Source organism: Chamaea fasciata, unplaced genomic scaffold (assembly GCF_029207755.1).
Source record: "Chamaea fasciata isolate MVZ Bird 193981 ecotype frontalis unplaced genomic scaffold, bChaFas1.0.hap1 SCAF_7, whole genome shotgun sequence".
Taxonomy (NCBI): Eukaryota; Metazoa; Chordata; class Aves; order Passeriformes; family Sylviidae; genus Chamaea; species Chamaea fasciata.
The window spans coordinates 56,985,011-57,004,779 of NW_027094092.1; the positions used below are offsets into that span (position 1 = coordinate 56,985,011).

The window sequence follows — 19,769 nt, forward strand, 5'->3', positions numbered from 1 at the left end:
AAACACTGAGCACTGGCTCACGTCTCCACTAAGAGCATCTTTCAGCTTTGCCAAAGAAATGGTGATTACTTTTTGGATGAACAGACCATTGTGCATCTACATCAGAGAAGCTTCAGCCAAAACATACGTATTTAATTTATTTCTGAAAACTGTAACAACATCCAGATACACATTGTCAAATGGCCTCCTATCCACCAGCACAGTGCGAGTTAGGCTGGCATTACAGAGATTAAATTTCTATGCAGACTTTAACTACTGCAGTAGCTGAGGCTACCACCAAGAGAGAATTTAGATCCCAGAAAGTCTACAAGTACTATTTACTATTCGGAAGTCCAGAATTATTGTTGAGGGTTTTGGTTAATGACAGCTGCTTGCTTCAATGAACTATTTTAGGAAATCCCTCTCCTGTTTTTCAAAGCCTGTAACGGCCCATCAGACTGCAACAAGGGATTTTTGCCTTTTGAAGATTACACCAGCATTGTGAAACTCTGCCTACAGCTGCCTCTAAGTTCTCAATATTACTGTTTTGAAACATCACCATGCATACAGTCAGCACTTCTAAATTTATTCTTAATCATGACTTCCATTTTACATCTATGTAATTTTATAAACAAATTACAGGAACATTTGTTCTCATGATTACAATATGAAAATAATTGCTACTTGAATGCACCCATCCTTGTGCCCAGCCAAGCCTTTGCACCCTCAGTAAATCATTTGCAGAGGAGTACAGGGAGGACTCATGTCACTGAGTATCAAAAATGGTGACAAATTCCACCACTTACTCAGCTTTTGGGATGGCTCAAAGGTATAAGAAGCAAATCAGATGCTCATGTTAAGAAGAAGTGCCGCAGCAGGGAATAGTATCAAACATGTTACTGAGCAAAAATAGTCTGATTGAATTTCCCTTTGAGGTTTCTTCTGGGGTTTTTTTGTACATGCTCACCACAAAGTAGGAGAAGAAATGCACAGAGGCAGGGTTTGTGCAGGTAACAGAAAAGCACAGGCATCGTCACTGCCTGAAAACCCAAATAAAACCAAATTGCTCAAACTTTACAGAAATGATACCTCCAAAATGTTTATAGCCATAGATGAGTCCTTTGAAGAAGATCACATCTGGGGCATGTTCCATCCATAGCCTAAGCTCAACCTCAGGACAAAGAGTGGAATGGAAGAGTGAACCATAAACCAGAAGAGTAGAAACTAAATGCATGTATGATGACTTTAACTGTGTTACCACTACAAGGATTTTTAATCTGTGTAGAAGTATTCTTTTTCTATAATAATTACATCTGGGCTAATAATGACTTTTAGATTAGAATATCAAGACTTTGGTTACTCAGCTGGATATTTGCCTGCTCAGTTGACAGTGCAGTAACATTTGGCCTTATTACAAAGTGTTTCTTTTCTTGTGAGCAAGGTTGAGTGCAACACTGGCACTTCATCATCAGCTCCTCCAGTGTCCAACCTCTTCGTCATTTTGGCCCTTTCCTCCTTGCCAACCAACACATTTTATATGGCAACCTTTTATATTAAAACCATTTGAGTCTCCATTTAAATGTTTTTTTCTTCTAGGTAAAAGCACTTAAATACCTCTGGTCTTTGAGAGTCATACTACCAAACCAATTCATTGAATTTAGGTTCCTTTTGTATTCTAAATCTTTCAAATTTCTAATTTCTATTTCTTCTTGTAGAAAAGGGCACAACTCTCTCCTTTGGCCTTTCTTGAAAGAACAGCTGTGACAAACTGGAGAAATTCCAAGGAGAGTAACTCTATATTCTTCTTCAACTGTTGTGGTCAGATGAGGATATTTAAGGCTACAGCCTTCCAAGGCTGAGTGACACAAATTCTACTAGTTTTAGTGTTTACAGAAAACACTCCAGCTGATGATTCTCAGTCCATTTGCCTTTTCTGCTGCACTGTTGCCAAGCAAACATTTCCCCATGCTGTGCCTGTTCTCAGTACTGAGATCCATGTTTATTACTGCACCCACTTCTTTCACTCCCCTCCAATTTCTAAAGACCATTTCGAATTCCAGTCCTGCCCTTGTATAGCTTAGGGTTATCTGCAGAATTAAAAAACACCCTTTCCATCCCTCCATTTGAATATAGAGAAACTCCAGATCTGCTGGAGACAGAGCACAACAAAAAGATTGTCAGCAAGTTCATTTCCACATGTGTGGGATCAAACCATGACAAACAGTGAAGTTTACACACGATAAAATGGAGTAAGTCAACCATGAAAAAGAGTTTATTGCACTAATTTTCAACAGTCAATAACCTGATGTTCAGAGATAAAGGATTACAGACATGTCTTACAAGGGCAAATATTTTCTGAGCCTTCTTTTTCCATCTCAGCCAGGACACAGCAGCTTTGGCCTCCCACAAGAAGCATTCACCAGGTGAATAAAGGCACCATGAGACAGCTGAAGTATCCCAGTCACCACCAGTATTCCAGCATCACCTGTGCTTCTGGTCCCAGACACTTCTTTTATGTTCAAAGGTATCCGAAACAAGCACTTGGTGTTACCTCTGACATATTCATTTTGTCATTAAAATTAACATTAGTGCTTCTCCAACTGGATCCTCTAACGTCGTCTTCTCCTCTTGGAGAGAGATACTTCTGAAAGAAAATAAAGAGAAGGGTTCTTAGGATTTTTTACAAGCTTTTAAATCCATCTACCCTCATGGCAATCGTTCAAGTAGGATTAATATTATCCAGCACAGGAAATTAACAGTGAGAACTGTAATTAGCTCTTGAGATCCCCTTCTACTCCCTCTCCCCATTTTTTAAACATGAAAAAAAAATCTTTCTAGATCCTACAGCACACTATCATTCAAAGTATTAGCTGAAATTCCATTGATGAATATTGTACCTCAGAACTTATTCCATCTTAAAAGTTTTCTGCTCCTCACAAACATCTTTTAGACTTTGCTGTGAATTTGACAAATGGAATACCCACAAAATATCTGAAGAGACTGCTTATGAGTATGTTTAATGCTTCAGAATTTACTGGAAAATTCTGAGGAATGGAGAATGTTCCTGATTTAGAAAGAAACTTTTTGTCCACAATAAGTGGATAAGGAAGGGAAAGTAAACAAAGTACAATATTAAATGCTCTATGGCACCTTCAATCTGACCATTTAAAATTTAATAATTTCCCACTGTCTGCAAAGAAAAGCGACCAGAGAATGTAATCTCACTTCAGTACTACAAGATGCTCTTTTGCTTCTAAAAAGAGCAAATATAAATATACAATGTCACTAAAAATGTATTTTAATACATTTAAATGTATTAAATTGTATTAGATATCCCTTGTATTAAATATCCTTCCATAACATAACAATTCTGGATAGTAAATGAACTGCAAAAGGTTCTTTATACTGTGCCATGTTCTCCTCAAGCAGAAAACTGACCCTGAATCTTCTGAGTTGTAGAGCAGCTCAGCATTATCCAACACTGATGCTTCTGCACAGGAACTCCAGTGTAAGCTTTGAGTTATCTGCTTTACCATTGCTTCCCAATTAAATTACATTATTTCCAGTAACCTGAGTGACAGCAAAGCCATTCACTCTCCTGCTGCAGTTCCCAGAGTCCTCCTCCAACAATGTCAGATAACTTCCAGTACAGCAGAGGATGCTATTGCTGCACTGGAGCTCAATCCATCAAAAACTGCCCAGCTGAAACTCAGGCTAGAGAGGAACCTTTTCTCCCCTCAACAAAGGTGAGGGCAGCAAGGGCTATTCTTTCCTAAGTTCTAAGTTCCCAGAGTTACCAGAACAGGGATCTTCTCTAAGTGGGTAACTGACCAAAAAATCACTTTTCCCTACACAATGGAACTCTTCAAGACAAACTTGTATTACAGAAGAATGAGACTCCTTTAAACTGGACCAGTTCTAACTCTGAACACACTACAATGAAATCCATGTACAAAAAAAATTACTCTTGGGATTTTGCCATGTCTTTTCAAAGTTTTCAATTTTTGCAACAATTTTCAGGCTAAACCCAAAGACATGATCCAAAATATCAGCTTTAGTTTCAGAAAGACACAGCAGAGGTATATTTAAAAACAAGTCACTGGTTTGCTGGAATTCCAATGGTTGTACCTCCTTCATCTGAGTCCTCTTCTGTGATTATTGGCATCCCAATATGCCGAATTACAGTTTCCTTTGCCGCTTGCATTTCACCTGCACACAGATTTTGAGGAAAAACTGTCAGCTTTTTTTCTGCTTCTATATCCCTTATCCAGCAGTTAAAAGATTGTTCACTGCTGTTCTCCTGAAATGCTGTCAAATGCTGTAGACAAACTTACTTTTCACAGTACCTTTAATATGACTCACTAAGAAACCTTCAATAACAAATGATTAACACTACCAATTTAAGGCAAATTAATCAGATCAATAATTCAAAATGCCCTTACTGTTCCAAAGTATTTAATCTAATCTTCTAAAGTCAAGCAAAGGCAACACTGCCGAATGCTCATCTCTGAAGAGGGATTAATTTCCTCAGTAACTTTTTTTTTCCCTAGCAAATCTGCAGAGTTTGGAACTTTAAAATTAAATCCCTGTCTTCAAAATAAAGATAATTTTAAAAAAAGACAATTCAAAACCATTTTGCTTTTTAGTTTCATTTAACCTATAACAAATAAGGAGTAAACAAAAAATTTAGACAGCAGAGCAACTTCTATCAGTTGAAAAGTTGGATATCAGAAAGAGAATTTCCTTAGGAAAAGTGATTTCCCACTGATCAACAGCAAAATTTAACCCAGCTAGCAAAGCAATGGATAAGCCTTTGCAATCTCCCCAGGTTCATAGATGCAATGAAGAAGTACCTCTAACTTCTGAAGAACCTCTTCTCCTTGCTGGCTGTGCTCCCCTGCTGGGTTTTTTACTTCGACTTGGAGACTTCCCACAACTGGATTTGGATTCAGAGGATTCCAACCGCACCTGACGATGTCTCCTGGATTTGGAAACCTGAATGACACAGAAAAAGCTGAACTTCTACAGCCAGATCTTGCTGTGGGTCACTTGACACACCAGCAGGGACCAAAGCATCAGCTTGAGGTCAGGGTAAGGGACAGAAAGGGAAGGAGAGTGGGAGGACTCCCACTAGTTGCTGTTCTTCAGTTTTTCATTGCCCAAAGCAGGACAATGCGCTCCTATGATTTAATGGGTGTATAACTTAAAATGCAGGCAATGAAACATTCATTAATTCCCAATCCATTCTCTGTTACTACCAACCCACACCATGCTGCATCACCCTACACAAAAGAAACACTTCCAAAAACTGTTGCTCTGTAAAGCCTCCTTACCATCATATTTTCTTTAAGTGCCTAGAAAACATCACTACACATTCACGAGTCTGGACTGTTAAAAAATCCAGAGCTCTCTTTCATTTAATGACACTTTTTCGATACGAGATTTTAATAAACAGAGAAAGTTGAGATGTTTCTCACAGGACTGCAAAGAAAAAGACAAACCAACAATGGTCTTTTAAGGGAGAAGCTACTGAAACAAAGTTTCCAAGAACTTGCAACTGACTTTAAACTCCCAAGTCCCATTTTCACAGGCATCTTCCAAGATTCCATTATCTAAGATCCAGGGAATCTGAGCAATTAAAGCCTCAGGTATTTTTATACATCTTCTTAAAATTCCTCTAAATTTATACATTCTTCTTAAAATCTACTTAAACAGAGCATAGACATTAAAAGATACCCAGTAAATGAAAATCCCCCAAGCACAGGCCTTATCTGCATTGTTTCATAAATCTAACAAGAATAAAAGCTTTGAGTTTCCCTGCTGTGTTATGAAAACTACAACATTCAAAAACTGAATTACAGAGTGCAGTTTTAACTCATTCCTTTTTGAGCCAGCATTTACATTAAACTGGTACTTAAAACTGTTCTTGAAAAAATAGAAACATTACCATTATCAATTTTCATACCCACCTCAACAGCTGCAGAATAAGACCTGTATTTGATTCTGGCCAGGGCACTTGCTCGTTCAGAACCCTGCAAGGAAACAAGAGTCCAGTCAGAAAAGATTTTTATTCTATCACAGCAGTACTGAAATGAGATTTTACTGAAATGAGATATTGCACCACTTGAGAAATATCTCACTACAGCTGTAACTCTATAATTAGTTCTACATCAATGCCACCAAAGTGGTACTTCAAGGAAAAAAAAAAAAAAAGTTCAAATTTCATTAAAAAGACAGAGCATAATTTTGGTTGCCTTCACTGTTACAAAGCCCAGGAGGAGAAAAATCGAATTTGAAACTTCACATCTTAGTTAAATTCAAAGTGGAAATAAGCAGACAAGTACAACATGGAACAATTCTGTAGCATAAAAAATGAATACTGCCTTAAGTTGAAACTCCAGGAGGAAGTGTAAAGGAGTTTGGCCGAGAAATTACAGCCCTTTTCCCTCCTCATCTGAGAGGCTTTTTATTGTGACCATCTATGAGCTGTCACAGAATAAATGCTCACAGCTCTATAGAAAACAACATGAGTCAAAAACAAAATCAAGCATCCAGCCCCACCAGCTGTCCCTGGAATTTATTTTGACACTATGAAACTTTGACCTACACTGTTCAGCCTGAGATCTGAAGTCAAAAAATTAACAGATCTGGCTTGTGCAATGCAGCAAAGTAGTTCAGTTTCCTTACCTCTGATTTTAGCAAAGCCTCCTCTTTCTTTTTGTCTTCTGTTTCATCAGTTTCTTTAACACTTTGGAGTAATTTCTGTGGAGAAGAAAAGCATTTTTCTTTAAACATCTGTCATATACAAGACAGCTAAAATCCAAGAACTGTAAAAACCAAGACAAGTATTTACACACATGCCCATTTTCTACATCCACCTTGCACTGTGGCCTTTCTTTGATTCAGAAATGTGTTACAGAGCAATTTCATGAGGTCAGACCTTCAGGGCTTCCCTCCCAGCAGCCAGTTGTGGTATCCCAGAGGCAAGACCACCCACAAGTCCTTTCTTCCAGACCACATCCCTACCTCAGCTTTGACACATTCCGTGCCTTCAGTGCCACAGTGCCTTCTCCTTCCGTCTGAGATTTACCAGCTCAGAGGTAATCACACCAAGAAATCCAGTTCTTACACATTCACCCAGCCTCCTGAGTCACCACAGCACAATGGTTGGTAGTACCTACCACTCTGTTCTTATGCCATTCCTGATGTTCCAAGGCTATGTCTTTGAGATTAACCACAAAGTCATCTTTTATCAAGCTCAGGGCCTTGTTTGGCTGAGATTTGTCAGCTGAAATGACACACTTCATTTTCTGATAGTGGTTGTGGATATTCAACAGTTCCTGAAATCATTAAAAGTGTCTTTCAGGAAAAAAAGAAAAAGATTCCAGCAGTGAAGCAGTATTGGTCCTCAATGTATAAACCCAGGGCTACAGAAACCATTCTAAAGAGACCATAGGACCAGGAGGAATGTTAGAAACTGACTCTGGCTAGAACATTTGAGTTATAGAGCCAAGAAATCCTGCGAACCACGACTGACCCATCAAATAGGATAAAGAAGAGAGAGTATATTGTATTATTTAAACTAAGAAGGTTATTCAGGGCCACTGCTCACACCAGGTTCATTCTGATGCTGTGCTTTATTTTCATCTCTTCTGGGGAAACATTTTACTTCATATTTCTGTACCACTGCAGTAAATCTTACTGATACACATTTGCCAGTAATAAATGAAAAAACCTGCAAAGAAAGTTCTATCACACAGTGATATAAGAATCTTTACCTGGCATGAATTACTCAGGTTTTTATAAAATGCATCATATAATAAAAACCCCCAAGGTTTGAAAGGAGAAATAAAGGTGAGAGAAGGCTTCAACTTGCTGATAAGTAAATTCATATTACCACAAGTATCAATCCTCCAGCTGCAACCAGCAAACATCAAAACAAACATGCTTCCCCCCATTTTCTATTTTTATCTAAGTGACAATTAACCATTTACACCCTTTTACATCTTACTGAGGCAAAACCACAAAACATTAGAGCATATTTCAGTATTGAAAAAGGTACCACAACCTTGCAAAGTAAATCCCACATTTCTGAGTGTCTGGTAAAATTACCTTAGTCTGCATTCCACGAGAGACTGACAAAGGACAAGACTGTGCTGATTAGAAAAGTTACAGCTCTTGGACAACAGAGAAATGAAAACAAAACAAACCCCACTGATTAATTGTAGTTTAAAGGTTACTGTACCTCCAATACATCATTATTGATGAGGCTGTTCACAGTGTTACATGGGTCCCTAAATTCTTCTTTAAAATAGTTTTCCTCAACCTTCTTCTTACTTCTGTAGGTCAGCTAAAACAAGAGGCAATGTTTGTACCTAAAAGAAAGCTTCAAATGGCACCTCTTCTTGAGAATTCTGACTGCATATCCATCAATCAGGAGATGGGAGATATTGAAAGGCATAAAACCATCTCACCAACATACCTTTGCTGTCACACACTCAGAGCCAGCACTTTTCACAAATTATTCTCTAGTTAAGAATTTAATCCAGCACCCAGACTAATTTCCCCAGCTGGTAAGACATCTCAAATCTATTAGGAACACTAAACACTGAAAAATATTCTCAGGTGAGAAGCATTCAAACATTCTCTAAGCTCTTCATCACCTACTTATGTAAAGCCACACATATTAACAGAGCCTCAAGGCTGAGCTAACCATGAGTGCTGTTGAACTGTCAGGCATTGAAAGATGAGGGTATTTTATTTAAAAATGTAAGTCAGGAATGTAATAACTCACTAGTTTTGGCATTGCTGTGAAATGGAAGGCTCTGGCAACTCTCAGTTTCCTAAGGATATAGGCTGCATCATAGTGCTGGGAGACAAGCAGATCCTGCTGAAATTTCTGGATTTCAGGCCAATCCTTGAGTGCGATTCTGATCTGTAACAAAAGAGTTACATACTGTTAAACCAATATTTCAACCATAAAAATGAACAGCTCTAACTACAGACAATACCTGGATGTCTAGAGCTGCAGAAAGGATCCCACTATAACATCTGTCATTATTATCATCATTTTATGTACGTAAGATTATTATACTTTGACAGTGATGTGGAACACAAGTCCTTTCTGACATTTGAAAACATTCATTCTTCACATTCTGAAGTGTGTGAAAAATAGTCTGCACCTAGGACGTTCCCCTTCACTAATGATTAGGAAACAATACTCATACCACTATGTGTGCCACTGAAATCCTCATAAATGTTCTTTTTCCTTTATTTCTTCCTTTCTCTCCTGTCATATCCACTCTGCTCACTTCACTTTCTCTCTGTAAAACTTTCTTGATAAATCCTGTACCCTCTTACAGCAGCTATCCAGCAGTGGCTTTAAAATTGCCTAAATTCATCTTTATAAAAAGTTACTGATTTCTCTGAGGTCAAAATATGAGACATCATGGCATCATTGTAGACTACTCCAAATTCAGTTTGTTATTTAAAGAATTCAGACTCAATTTTGCATGTGCACACAACATATATCACAAAGTTCCTAAGCAAACCTCCTCTCCTTGCACTGAGTTTGTAATTCCTTTAGATATTGGTCTCCTAACATAAAAGCAGCAAGGAGGGTGTCATTCAGGCACACACCCTCTATTCATTAATTCCTTTTCTGGTTAACAGGAAGTGGAAATAATTCCGCCAGTCTCCATTCTGTTGGAATTCTAAAGAGTAACTCAGGCTGAAACAGGGCTCACCCTACAGCTGATGAACACATTCTCTGCCTTTTCCAATAGCTTCCACTCTGGCTTTAAGTAATTTTATTTTAGGAAAGCAAGAGGAAATTCCCTAACCATTTATGATGACAAAGCAGACAGCAGTGCACCACATATCTTATGTCCAGTATATCCTGAGAATAAACCCTCAGGAACAATTAATTACCTTTTGTTTTGGCTGACAAAGCTGGGCATTATAGAGCCCATACAGAAGGTACAGAGCACCAACTCGGATCTGGAAGGAGTAGGGGGGCAAGAAGTATTGCTGGGCCAGATCTAGAGTCTTCTCTGTGAGCTTCTTCCTCTGCAAAGCTCTCATTCTGCCACTAAAACAAACAAATAAACAAAAAAAGCAGCATGTTAAACCAGGCAAATATAAAACTCCAGGCTTTGGAGAAACAAACTTTAGATGTTTTAAAAACATAGGATCATTGAATGTCCTCAGTTGGAAGGAACCCACAAGGATCACTGAGTCCAACTACTGGCCCTGCAGAGGACAACCCCAAGAATCACAACCTGACAGGGTTCAAGAGGAGTTTGGACAAGGTTCTCAGGCACAGGGTATGACCCTTGGAGCATCCTGTGTAGGGCCAGAAGTGTGACTCCACGATCCGTGTGGGTTCCTTCCAACTCAGGGTATTCTACAATTCAGTGAAACACGCAATGCCCTGCGATCGCACCTTTAAATCTCAAGACGGCTGCACCAAGCTCCCTGTGGAGTCAGCGCTCAAACCACACACTTTCCTAACGCACGAAATACACTGAATTTAAAACTCTTTTCCATCATCACAGAGGGACCGATGCTTCTTCAGAGCCCGGCCAGGCAACCCTCTCCCTGAGCCAGGCCTGCGGGGGCACACGGCTCACCCGCAGCCCCTTGAAGGCTGGCCGTACCCCGGGGGAAGCTGAGCAAAGGGGGCTGCGGGCCTGGCGAGCGGCAGGAGAGGGGCAGGCGCGGCTGGGCCTGAGGGGCGGCCGGGAGCCATTCCCTCCCTCACTCACTAGAAGACGGTGTGGAAGCGGCGCTCCCGCCACAGCTCGGCGAAGCGCTCGAAGCGGACGGTGTCTGCCTGCAGGAAGGCGCCGAGCAGCTCCTCGCAGTCCTCCTTCAGCCCCGGCACGGCGCTCATGCCGCCGGCTCCGCGCTCGCCCCGCGGCCGCTGCGCGCATGCGCGCCCTCACCACAACGGCCCCGCGGCGCCTGCGCACGGCCCGCGCCGGGCGGAGCCGCCCGTGAGGGAGCGGGGCTGTCCCGGCCCCCCGCGCTCCCGTTAGCGGTGCGGCCCCGCGGCCCCTGCGTGTGCCCGGACCCCGTCTGCGATGGGCGCTGGCACTGCCCGTCCCGGGCGCTGTCCCGCTCTCCCCCGCCGTGGAGGGCGAGCCCGGTCTATGGGGAAAATGTCTCTCCTAGCAGCGCATCCCTTGGTGGTCCCGGGGCGCGGCCCGCGGGGATAAGCGGGTCCGGGCGGGATGAGCAGCGGCGGGTCCGCTGGGGCAGGCGCCGCTGTTCCACAGCCCCAGAGATCCCGGGGACGCTCTCGAGGCGCAGGGCTTCACACCGCAGGCGCCCCCGGCAGCGAGCGCGGGGGCCGTGACCCGACGGGCTCGGGAGCAGCGGTCCCCCCGCTGGAAGGGCGCCCGGCGGAGCGCCCGCACCGCGCGGCTTCGGGGACGTGACGCGCCGCCACGCTCCGGTGAGGGCCACTGCCGGCCCCCGCTGCTCCCCCGGCCGTCCCAAAACCCCGACGGCTGCGGGAGCCCCGTTTCCGCCTGGGCGAGCGCGACAGGCAGGGATAAGCCGGCGGCCTCCCCCTCCCCCCAGCCTCGAGCGGCGGGATGCCGTGCGCTGCCCTTCCCTGCCCTGCCGTGTCACATCGTGCCGTGCCGCCCGCTCCCCGCATGCACGGCCACACGTAGGCGGCCGGGGCAGCGGGGCGGGCGGGGAGGGGGCCGCGGCTGCCGAGCCGCACGTAGGGTGGGTGGGTGCGGCCTCGCCGGCGGCGCGGAGCGGGCGGCGGGGGCTCCGCTGCCCGCGCTCCCTCTCGCACGTACAGAGGGGCGAGCGGCCGCCGAGGCGGCTGCCGGCAGCAGCGCCGGCGTCGGAGAGCCCCGCGCCGCGGTGAGTACGGACCCGCGGCACCGGCGGCGGGGACGGCTCGGGGCGGGGGCGGGCAGTGTCCCGGGGGAGCAGGTTCTGGTGCCCGGGAGGCTTCGCAGCCCCTCGGGCGGGTCGCCAGAGGGTTTAGGGACGGGGCTCGGGTTTCAAGGCGGTGTCGCGGTGATCGCCGCTGCGGTCGGGGCTTTGGCTGCGGACTGTGGGAGCGCGGCTGGACAGCGGCACCTGCGCCGGGAGCGGCCCCGGGCTGGGCAAGGAGAGCGGCCGGGTGCCTGTGCACCCACGGGATGCGGGCTCGGCAGGTGCGAGATCCCCCTTAGAGGATGACAAACAGCGTGTAGGGAAAGTATGGGCTTGGGATGGAGCCTTGCGTGGTGCCTTTGGGATGTTTAAATCCGCAGGAGTTTTCCCGGCGGCTGGGTAAAAATTCACATTTTGCTCTCTCAAATAATCATGCACTGCGAAATGAATGTTGAATACTGCTGGCTACGGTACCGTGATGTTCTCCAGTTCACTGTTAGCATCAACTAATTGATCCAAAGGTCGCTCCTTACAGCGAGGCGCATCAAGCTGTCAGCTCCTACAATGTCAGGAGCTCCCACAGTCCTCCAGGCATGCAAGCATCTTTCCATATTTATTGTATTTCCCAAAAGGTTGCTGGAATGCAACCTTTAGCAGCCTTTATTAGGAGGTGATTTGCCTGTGAGCACCACTGGTTGCCAATGTCATTGACTATAGGAACAGAGATTTTTGCAGAGCTGTTGCATATGAACTGTACAGGGTTTAGCAGGAGACCTGCACCTGCCAGGGTTTGATTTGCATTTTTTTTCCCCTTTTTTCTGAAAGGACACTTTCATCTATCACTTGGATTTATGTTTAGAGGTGTAGGGCAGTGACCCCGTTCATCCAGTACATGACCCTGACTTCAACAGATTGTACTGATTTTGGAACAGAATGCCAACACTGTTAGGAAAGCAGATATAATGTACTCCCCACCCCTACAATGGATTTAAGGATTCAAAGCACAAGTAAGTTAAAACTGACACATCATGGAGTGAGTTCACCATTACATACAGCTCAAGCCAAGTCCTGTTTAGTGATAGGAGTAATCCCTTAATTTAATAGGAACAGAGGAGCCTGGCTCTGGAGCGATGCTGAGTTTCTAAAGCTCAAGAGTATGTTTTCTGATTTTTGTATTTTAAGCGTGCAGTGAGTAGGGTGATTTCTCAGAGATGATGTTCCAAGGAACACTATATGGAATTTTATTTTTTTTCCCTAGGGCAGATGGGGCTGCATGATGCAAGATGTAGTGAGGATGAGGCTGTTGTGGCCATGTGAATGTGCCCCAAGTTTTCCCTTGCAGGAAGTTTGGGTACAACGTAAACAATGAAAATCCAGAAGAATAAAACCAACTAACAGGGTCTCTTTGTACAATTCCCATGGTGTGGTACATAAAATTAAATACAGTATCATTTTTTAGACTAATTAATAGTCTACTCTTCTTCATCAACTGTGTTTTCAGTGATCCTTCAGATTATTCATTAGTACGTTTTAGTACAATTAGTGCCTTCAAATTAAAATAATAAATAATTAGATGATGTAAGGAAGAGAGTGATTACTGTATCTTCTTCATATTCAACTGCCAAACAAAAGGATGAAATCCTATTTGCTCTATTAATTCCTAGCTGATAAATTGCAATTTAAAAGCCATTTATCCTGCACTGATATAAATAATAGGGTTTTCCAGGTGCATTTGCCACAAAACCAGTCTTTTTTAAAATACCTTATATGATTGCATTAGAACACATTTTCAAGATGAAAACATGAAAATAAATCATGTTTTAATCGATTTGCATGAAAATAAATCATGAATATATTTTATTAAATAGCTTATTCCACCTTCAGTATGTACAAACCTATTGCTAGTAACAGGATCATACTCTACTGGCACATGCCTCCTGCTTTCAGACTTCCCAACAAGCACAAACGTTGCAAAAGCTTTTAAATCCGTGCAGGAGGAAATGGCATTGATTTAACAGGACAGCAGGAGTCACAAGTTCTTTTCGAGTCATTTGCATGTACCAACAGCAACTGAAATCACCTGGAGACATGACCGTGGATTCAAACGGGTTTGTGCTTTGTTACTAAGGGTATTTCTGGTGTGATTAATCAAAGAGGCTTCATAAATGGCCTCTCTCCCTCTGGCTCGGTAGCTGTTGCTCTCTTTGGCTTCCTCCTGGAAAACCTACACCATCCCCATATCTGACTTGTTAAATTTTATGTTTTAAATTGTATTTTGACCTCTTCTGTTCAGGCATGTGATCTGCTTAAATCGTGTGGGATAACTATGCGTAAATAGGATTCACCTTGTATATAAATGTTATATATGTATATTATATTTAATACAAAATGTGTTTTTTTGGGGACTGTGACAATATCTGCTTGATGCCCAAGTTTCTGACACCAGGCAGTAAAGTCTCAAACCTGTAAGGAGTTTGTTACTCTGCACAGTGGTTTAGTTTAATTTAAAATCGTTTCCAATAGGGGAAAGAGGACGGACAGAAAGATCACAGATGTCACAAATTAGAAACAAACCCTCTCTTTTATTGAATTTTATACTGTTACACAATCAAAAAGAAATACAGTCACAAGTACGTCAAAATGTTTCAAGAGAAATATCAATTGCAATACATTGTACTTGGTTCCAAAAAAGAATTCCATTAAAATATACCACTTCTTCATGAGAGAATACTGCTATTATTCACAAAATCTACTGTACTGTATAAATCCAGCAGCAAACTCTTTAACTTTTTGGTAACTTGCTCAAGGTAAACAGGGAAGCAGAAGGAAAATGACAATTCATTTCTAGAATTTGGATCAAAAATCCCAGTCCTCCAGAAAAGAGCTTTTCAGGGAGTCATAATTGGTATAATTAATGAAAGCTGGATACCCAACTTGTGTGGAATTCCTATGAAAATGGACTTCCTACAAAGTCCTGTGAGGTGTTTGTTTTCATGCTGGACAGTTACAGTTTGAGCAATGTGCCAAAGTGCAGTGACAGTGGAGTGAGCTGCGTGCTCTGGTCAGGAGCAGAGGGAAGGGGACAGATGGCTGACCTGGGGCCTGTCCAGCCCGGCTGGCAGTGGCAGGATGCTCCCACATCCCACTGCACAGTCAGGAAAGGTTCACTCAGCAGTGTAAACACTTGCCAACAGATACTGCCTTTAGCTGCCAGTGCTTAGCTGTTTAATTAAACAGCTCTTTAAGTAATGAAACATTACTATTAAATATGGAATAGTTTAACCTGTAATCATCAGGATTATCTGACCCAACAGTTGTATTTCATTGGAAGCAGAGCTGATGATTTCATCCAAACTAAGCTTTGATGTCTTTAAAACCCTCATTGATGTTACGTGTAAATGGTTCTTTTGGGCCCTAATCTGCGAGTCTTTAATTCAGTAATTACTTTGGGACAGTTTAATGTGTGTAAACATATACTATAAAGTTTTGTTTCTCAAGTTATTTCCATTTCACCCAAAGGTTTTCAAAGATCACCAAAGTCCAAGCCAGTCTCACTAGGTGGGAGGAGGCTACGTTAGCAAGAGGTACTTTGGACTCCAGGCTACCTTCATTTACCCAGAATCTCACACCCAAGATAAGTTACTGCGCAGCCTATTTAAGTTTTAAGATTTCTGGGCAGTTACAGCTGTAGTTAACTTCAACTGCTTTCAGGTAAAGGAAGGAATTATGTCATCATAAATACTAGTTTAAAAATTCCTTTACCCTTTACTGTTGATGATTAAAACATCCATTAAAATCTGTATGTAAACATGGTAATTGTACTGTACCCTGAAGACGGCCTGACTTGACTACTGCTGTAGTCAGGAAAACCTGAAAGATAACTTTGTTATTCTCTTCAGTTTATCATTTTCACATAATTAGCATGTTCTACATACAGGAATGAAATCACAGCATGATTTGGGCAGGAAGGGACCTTAAAACCCACCTAGTTCCAACCCCCTGCCACCTTTCACTATCCCAGGTTGCTCCAAGCCCCATCCAACCTGGCCTTGAACACTTCCGAGGCTGGGTTATCCACAGCTGCTCTGGGAAACATGTGCCTATGTCTCACCACCCTCATAGTTATTAATTTCCTCATAATTTCTATTATGGTGCCTCAACATCTTAAAAAGGCAGCAAGTCAGCAAAGAAAGTATGCAAAAAAAAAAAAAAAGAAAGCTATTTAGAAATAGCTATTAGAAAGCTATTTATTCTAGAAGCTTGTACTCCAAATTAGCTCTAGAATCAGACTGTGTGTTCCTGGAGCCTGAAGACACAAAAAAAATTTAAAAAACCAACTGAAATGTGTACTTCTAGGTTTTGCAAACTGGCATCTGCATTTAGCAAAGTTCCTACAAGGCCAGAGCAATTACTGTTCCTTTTCTGTGCCTTGTTCAGTGTCTCTAGGAGGATTGAGGGGGTTTTTTTAGGTTATTTTTCCCCTACAGTAAACCAATACAGCTACTGCAGTTCATCACAGTAATCAAAATGTTATTATTATGCACAGTAAATGCTGTTATTATGCATAGTAAAAAGTGTTAGAATTGAGATTCTAAGATGAAACATGGCTCAGTTAAATCCACAGCTGCTGCCACTAAGATCAGAGATGATCAAGGACAGGATGGATGGGGCTCTGAGGAACCTGATCTCATGGAATGGGCCCCTGCCCATGACAGGGGTGTGGGAACAAGATGATCTTTAAAGTCCCTTCCAACCCAAGCCATTCTCTGACTCCAGCTGGCTCATGATCATAAATCGTATGGGTCTCTTCAGTTTCCCTTCTCTTTTTAACACAGATTTTAGTCTGAAAACTTTCTGCCCTCTTAGTGCACTGAAGAGGACCTGACAGATCCAAACAGGTCAGGCTCCTCCAAAACATGGCCAAGGAGCAGCAGAACACCTCTGACCTATCTCTTGGGAGTGTAAAGGGATAACTCGCCCCAGGCCAGCTCCAAGCTTGGTGGGGCAGTACAAAAGTAGAACCCAGCTGCACTTTTCACCTGCCTACAAGACTCTCACAGAAGCACCACATCAATCCATGCAGAGTGAAAGCAGGAAGGATGCCCAAAACAGCAGGGGCTTAACCCAACTTCACTATTTAAACCTCCTAACTGCTGACAGAGAAAGAAATACCATAGAAAGAATGCCAGCCCAGACACAGCAGGCAGGGAGGAGCTCTGCTGCTTTTAGCCATTAAAAATGTTCACTAGTGAAATAGTTCTCTGCATGAAGCTTCAGCTGCAGCTGACTGTCCCTATATACCTTCTCCTCTCTGTGCAACTTCCACTCAAAACTTTAACAAGTGTGCAAATATTTTCTGCTGCCAGTGCCTAATCATTTTTTGTTAATAGTGTCCTTTTAGTTTCATTGAGTTGTGGCAGTTTGGAAAGTGCTCCCTTCAGTGAAACAGTAACTTTAGAGAACAGGTTACACTTATGTACTATGACATTGATTTCAAAACAGTGCAACGAAACCACAAAGTTTACAACATAGAACCAAAGTAACTCCTGTGACCCTCCACAATTGATTACTTATGTTGAGATAATTTTTTTAAAAACAGTTTGGAGAATGCACAGAATATCTTGGCCATATTTACACAACACAGGGTAACCAGTAGCACTGTGTTTTATGACAGCAAAATGAGGAAAGTCACTGGGTCAACAGCACAAAAATATAGAACAAGTTTCATCAAGTACCCGCTTAATTTTTGGAGTTTTGTGACAGAAATCCATCTCAGATCAATCACTCCTGTGAATTTTACCTTCTCCTGCTTTCCTGTGTTACCTTGATAAAGCTTCCAGAGACAAGCCTTTAAGCTGTTCATAAAGATGAATTCTTTCTGCTCTAATGCAAAACAAAACTGCTGCCTCCTCGCTGCCAGGTTTGCTCACTGGTGTGATTACAGGTTGAGAAGTGTAAGGTCTTTGGCGAGTGGTAGTACAACACTGTCTGGGAGACTTCAGTACTGAACAGGCTCAAATAATGAACGCAGAGATGTTACAATCAAAAGAAGGAAGCAGTGATTTCCAATCAACTCTAAGTTAAAAAGGGAACACGGATGAACAATAACCACTAACAAAAATATAAATTATCTCATTTCTCTCAGATAACACACTCCCCAAGGGGGCCTGGTCCACATATAGTTTATTGATGTAAGAAAACAATACAGTTAGTGTTAGATCCAACCACAAAGAGCAAAAAAGAATGAGTGAATGAAGGTTTTGTACAGTACATATAGGAAAATAAGATGTTTGTGACAACTATATATTTCTAAATAAAAAGGCTTCTAAATATATTCAAGTTATTGAAATCTACATGAAAACATATGGATGTTAATAGCAACAAGGTGCATAAAACCAAAACATCAAAATATCGAGCAACTCAATGATGTACTAGATAAAAGTTTGCTAACAATGCAAGATGTTTTACAATCTGCTTGAAATATCACCTATACCACACAGGGTAAGCTGAACATTTAGATTTAAGATCATACACAATATTAGCATTAACTTCAACAACTACAGGCAGGGATTTTTTTTTTAAGCTGGCAAAGTGACTACTTTAAGAACATCAAACTTTCTCTAAATTGAGAACGTATCCAAAGAAAATGCTGCTAGCCCTTTCCAGATAAAGCCTTTCCTTTGACTAACCACACCCACTGAAGTCAAAAGCATAAGACAGCATTTAAGAACAATTTATATTACAACGTGACTAAAATAATGACATAATCCAGGTTTAAACATGTTTTCATAGGCAAACAAAAGATTCTTCTTAAAAACTAGTTTTTATAAATGCAGAATATATTGCATGAGGAACTGCTGGTATTTTTTAAGAAAATATATTGTGCGATTGTGGCTACAATGCACTGCTGCAAAGCATTGTTGTTTCTTATAAAAACTATTAACATAAAAAACTTACTTGAACATAAAGAGTAAGAGAGCACAAATCTTCCAACTACCTATGAAAAGCAGGATGGAAGTATTGCCAGTTTTTCCTGTGTTGACATTTTACTAATGATAAGTTTTGGTGACCAACTCCCCAGCCAAAAAATAAATATTTTTTTTCTTTTAATCAGGTGCATATTTCAAAGCTGCTATTGCAAGTGTGTTTTAAATGTAATGGACTTAAAAGTGTATGTACCAAAGAATTATAAAAATGCACTAGAGTTTGAGTTATTGTTACATAAAGAACATATTAAAAAGACTGTCAAAATAAGTAGAAAGGGGATCAAAACTGAACTAACTGAATTAGTGCAGTACTGTAGCCAGGCTTCTAAAATCAGATATAGAAAATATAAATAGACTGCTTTAGGTGATGATTCACCAGTGTCCAAAAAAGGAGCAAGTTTTGTGAAAGCTCAGTTAACTTGATCCAGAGCTCTGAGCAGTTCTTCCCCCTGTAGCAGGTTTCTGTTGCCTTGTATGGGAGCATTTACTTCGCAGTCGTAACTCGTGAGTTGGGGGAGTCCACTCTCATCCATCGACTGCCCTAGAAGTTTACTCGCTATGTCTACGGAAGGAGGGGAAGGAGAAAAAGTGCACTTTATTCACTATGCTTAACCTCTCCTAGAGCTGTTCACAAGGAGTTAAGTTTGGACAGTTTTGGAGAGTCTGTTCTCTTTCACACAGCCCCCTCCACCCCCTCTGCCTAGGAAAGGAAGATACCAACCAGTTGATAGTAGAATGATTGTCTTTTGCTCCACTCCACTGTGACCATTTGTTTTGCATCCCTTTACACGTTTCCAAGCAAGTGATGCATTTCCTCCACGGTCACCTGTCTGCTGGAATAAAGACCCCTAGAAAGAAATAAAATTAGTCTTCTTTAGTGAATATTGCATCTCTATAACCCTC

At 42.0% G+C, this 19,769-nt stretch overlaps 2 protein-coding genes across 3 annotated transcripts in view; both read right to left on the bottom strand.

The window, feature by feature from the left end:
• Positions 1 to 2,229: 2,229 nt before the first annotated feature.
• SNAPC1 (small nuclear RNA activating complex polypeptide 1) lies at positions 2,230 to 10,900 on the bottom strand. Its single transcript, XM_066189008.1, has 10 exons — positions 10,746 to 10,900; positions 9,910 to 10,069; positions 8,774 to 8,914; positions 8,225 to 8,329; positions 7,161 to 7,319; positions 6,667 to 6,741; positions 5,949 to 6,011; positions 4,833 to 4,974; positions 4,108 to 4,188; positions 2,230 to 2,623 (listed from the first exon to the last, which is right to left on the bottom strand). Exons 1-10 carry the CDS (start codon positions 10,871 to 10,873, stop codon positions 2,589 to 2,591), a joined length of 1,089 nt encoding a protein of 362 aa, XP_066045105.1. The 5' UTR covers positions 10,874 to 10,900; the 3' UTR covers positions 2,230 to 2,588.
• Positions 10,901 to 14,442: 3,542 nt separating this feature from the next.
• Positions 14,443 to 19,769, bottom strand: part of HIF1A (hypoxia inducible factor 1 subunit alpha) — a 34,417-nt gene continuing 29,090 nt past the window's right edge. For both annotated transcript variants that reach the window (XM_066189010.1, XM_066189011.1), the window contains exons 14-15: positions 19,588 to 19,714; positions 14,443 to 19,428 (exon numbers count right to left, since the gene is read on the bottom strand). In XM_066189010.1, coding sequence (XP_066045107.1) covers positions 19,277 to 19,428; positions 19,588 to 19,714 — 279 coding nt within the window. In that variant the 3' untranslated portion in view covers positions 14,443 to 19,276. The remainder of the gene's footprint in view (positions 19,429 to 19,587; positions 19,715 to 19,769) is intronic.

What these genes read in the sequence shown, in the direction of transcription:
- SNAPC1 (XM_066189008.1), bottom strand. Translation starts at nt 10,873, where the DNA reads ATGAGCGCCGTGCCGGGGCTGAAGGAGGACTGCGAGGAGCTGCTCGGC. An exon ending in CTTATTCTGCAGCTGTTGAG is followed by an intron (nt 4,975 to 5,948) that starts GTGGGTATGAAA and finishes TGTGTCATTCAG; the next exon opens with GTTTCCAAATCCAGGAGACA. An exon ending in AGGTTCTTCAGAAGTTAGAG is followed by an intron (nt 4,189 to 4,832) that starts GTACTTCTTCAT and finishes ATCTGTGTGCAG; the next exon opens with GTGAAATGCAAGCGGCAAAG.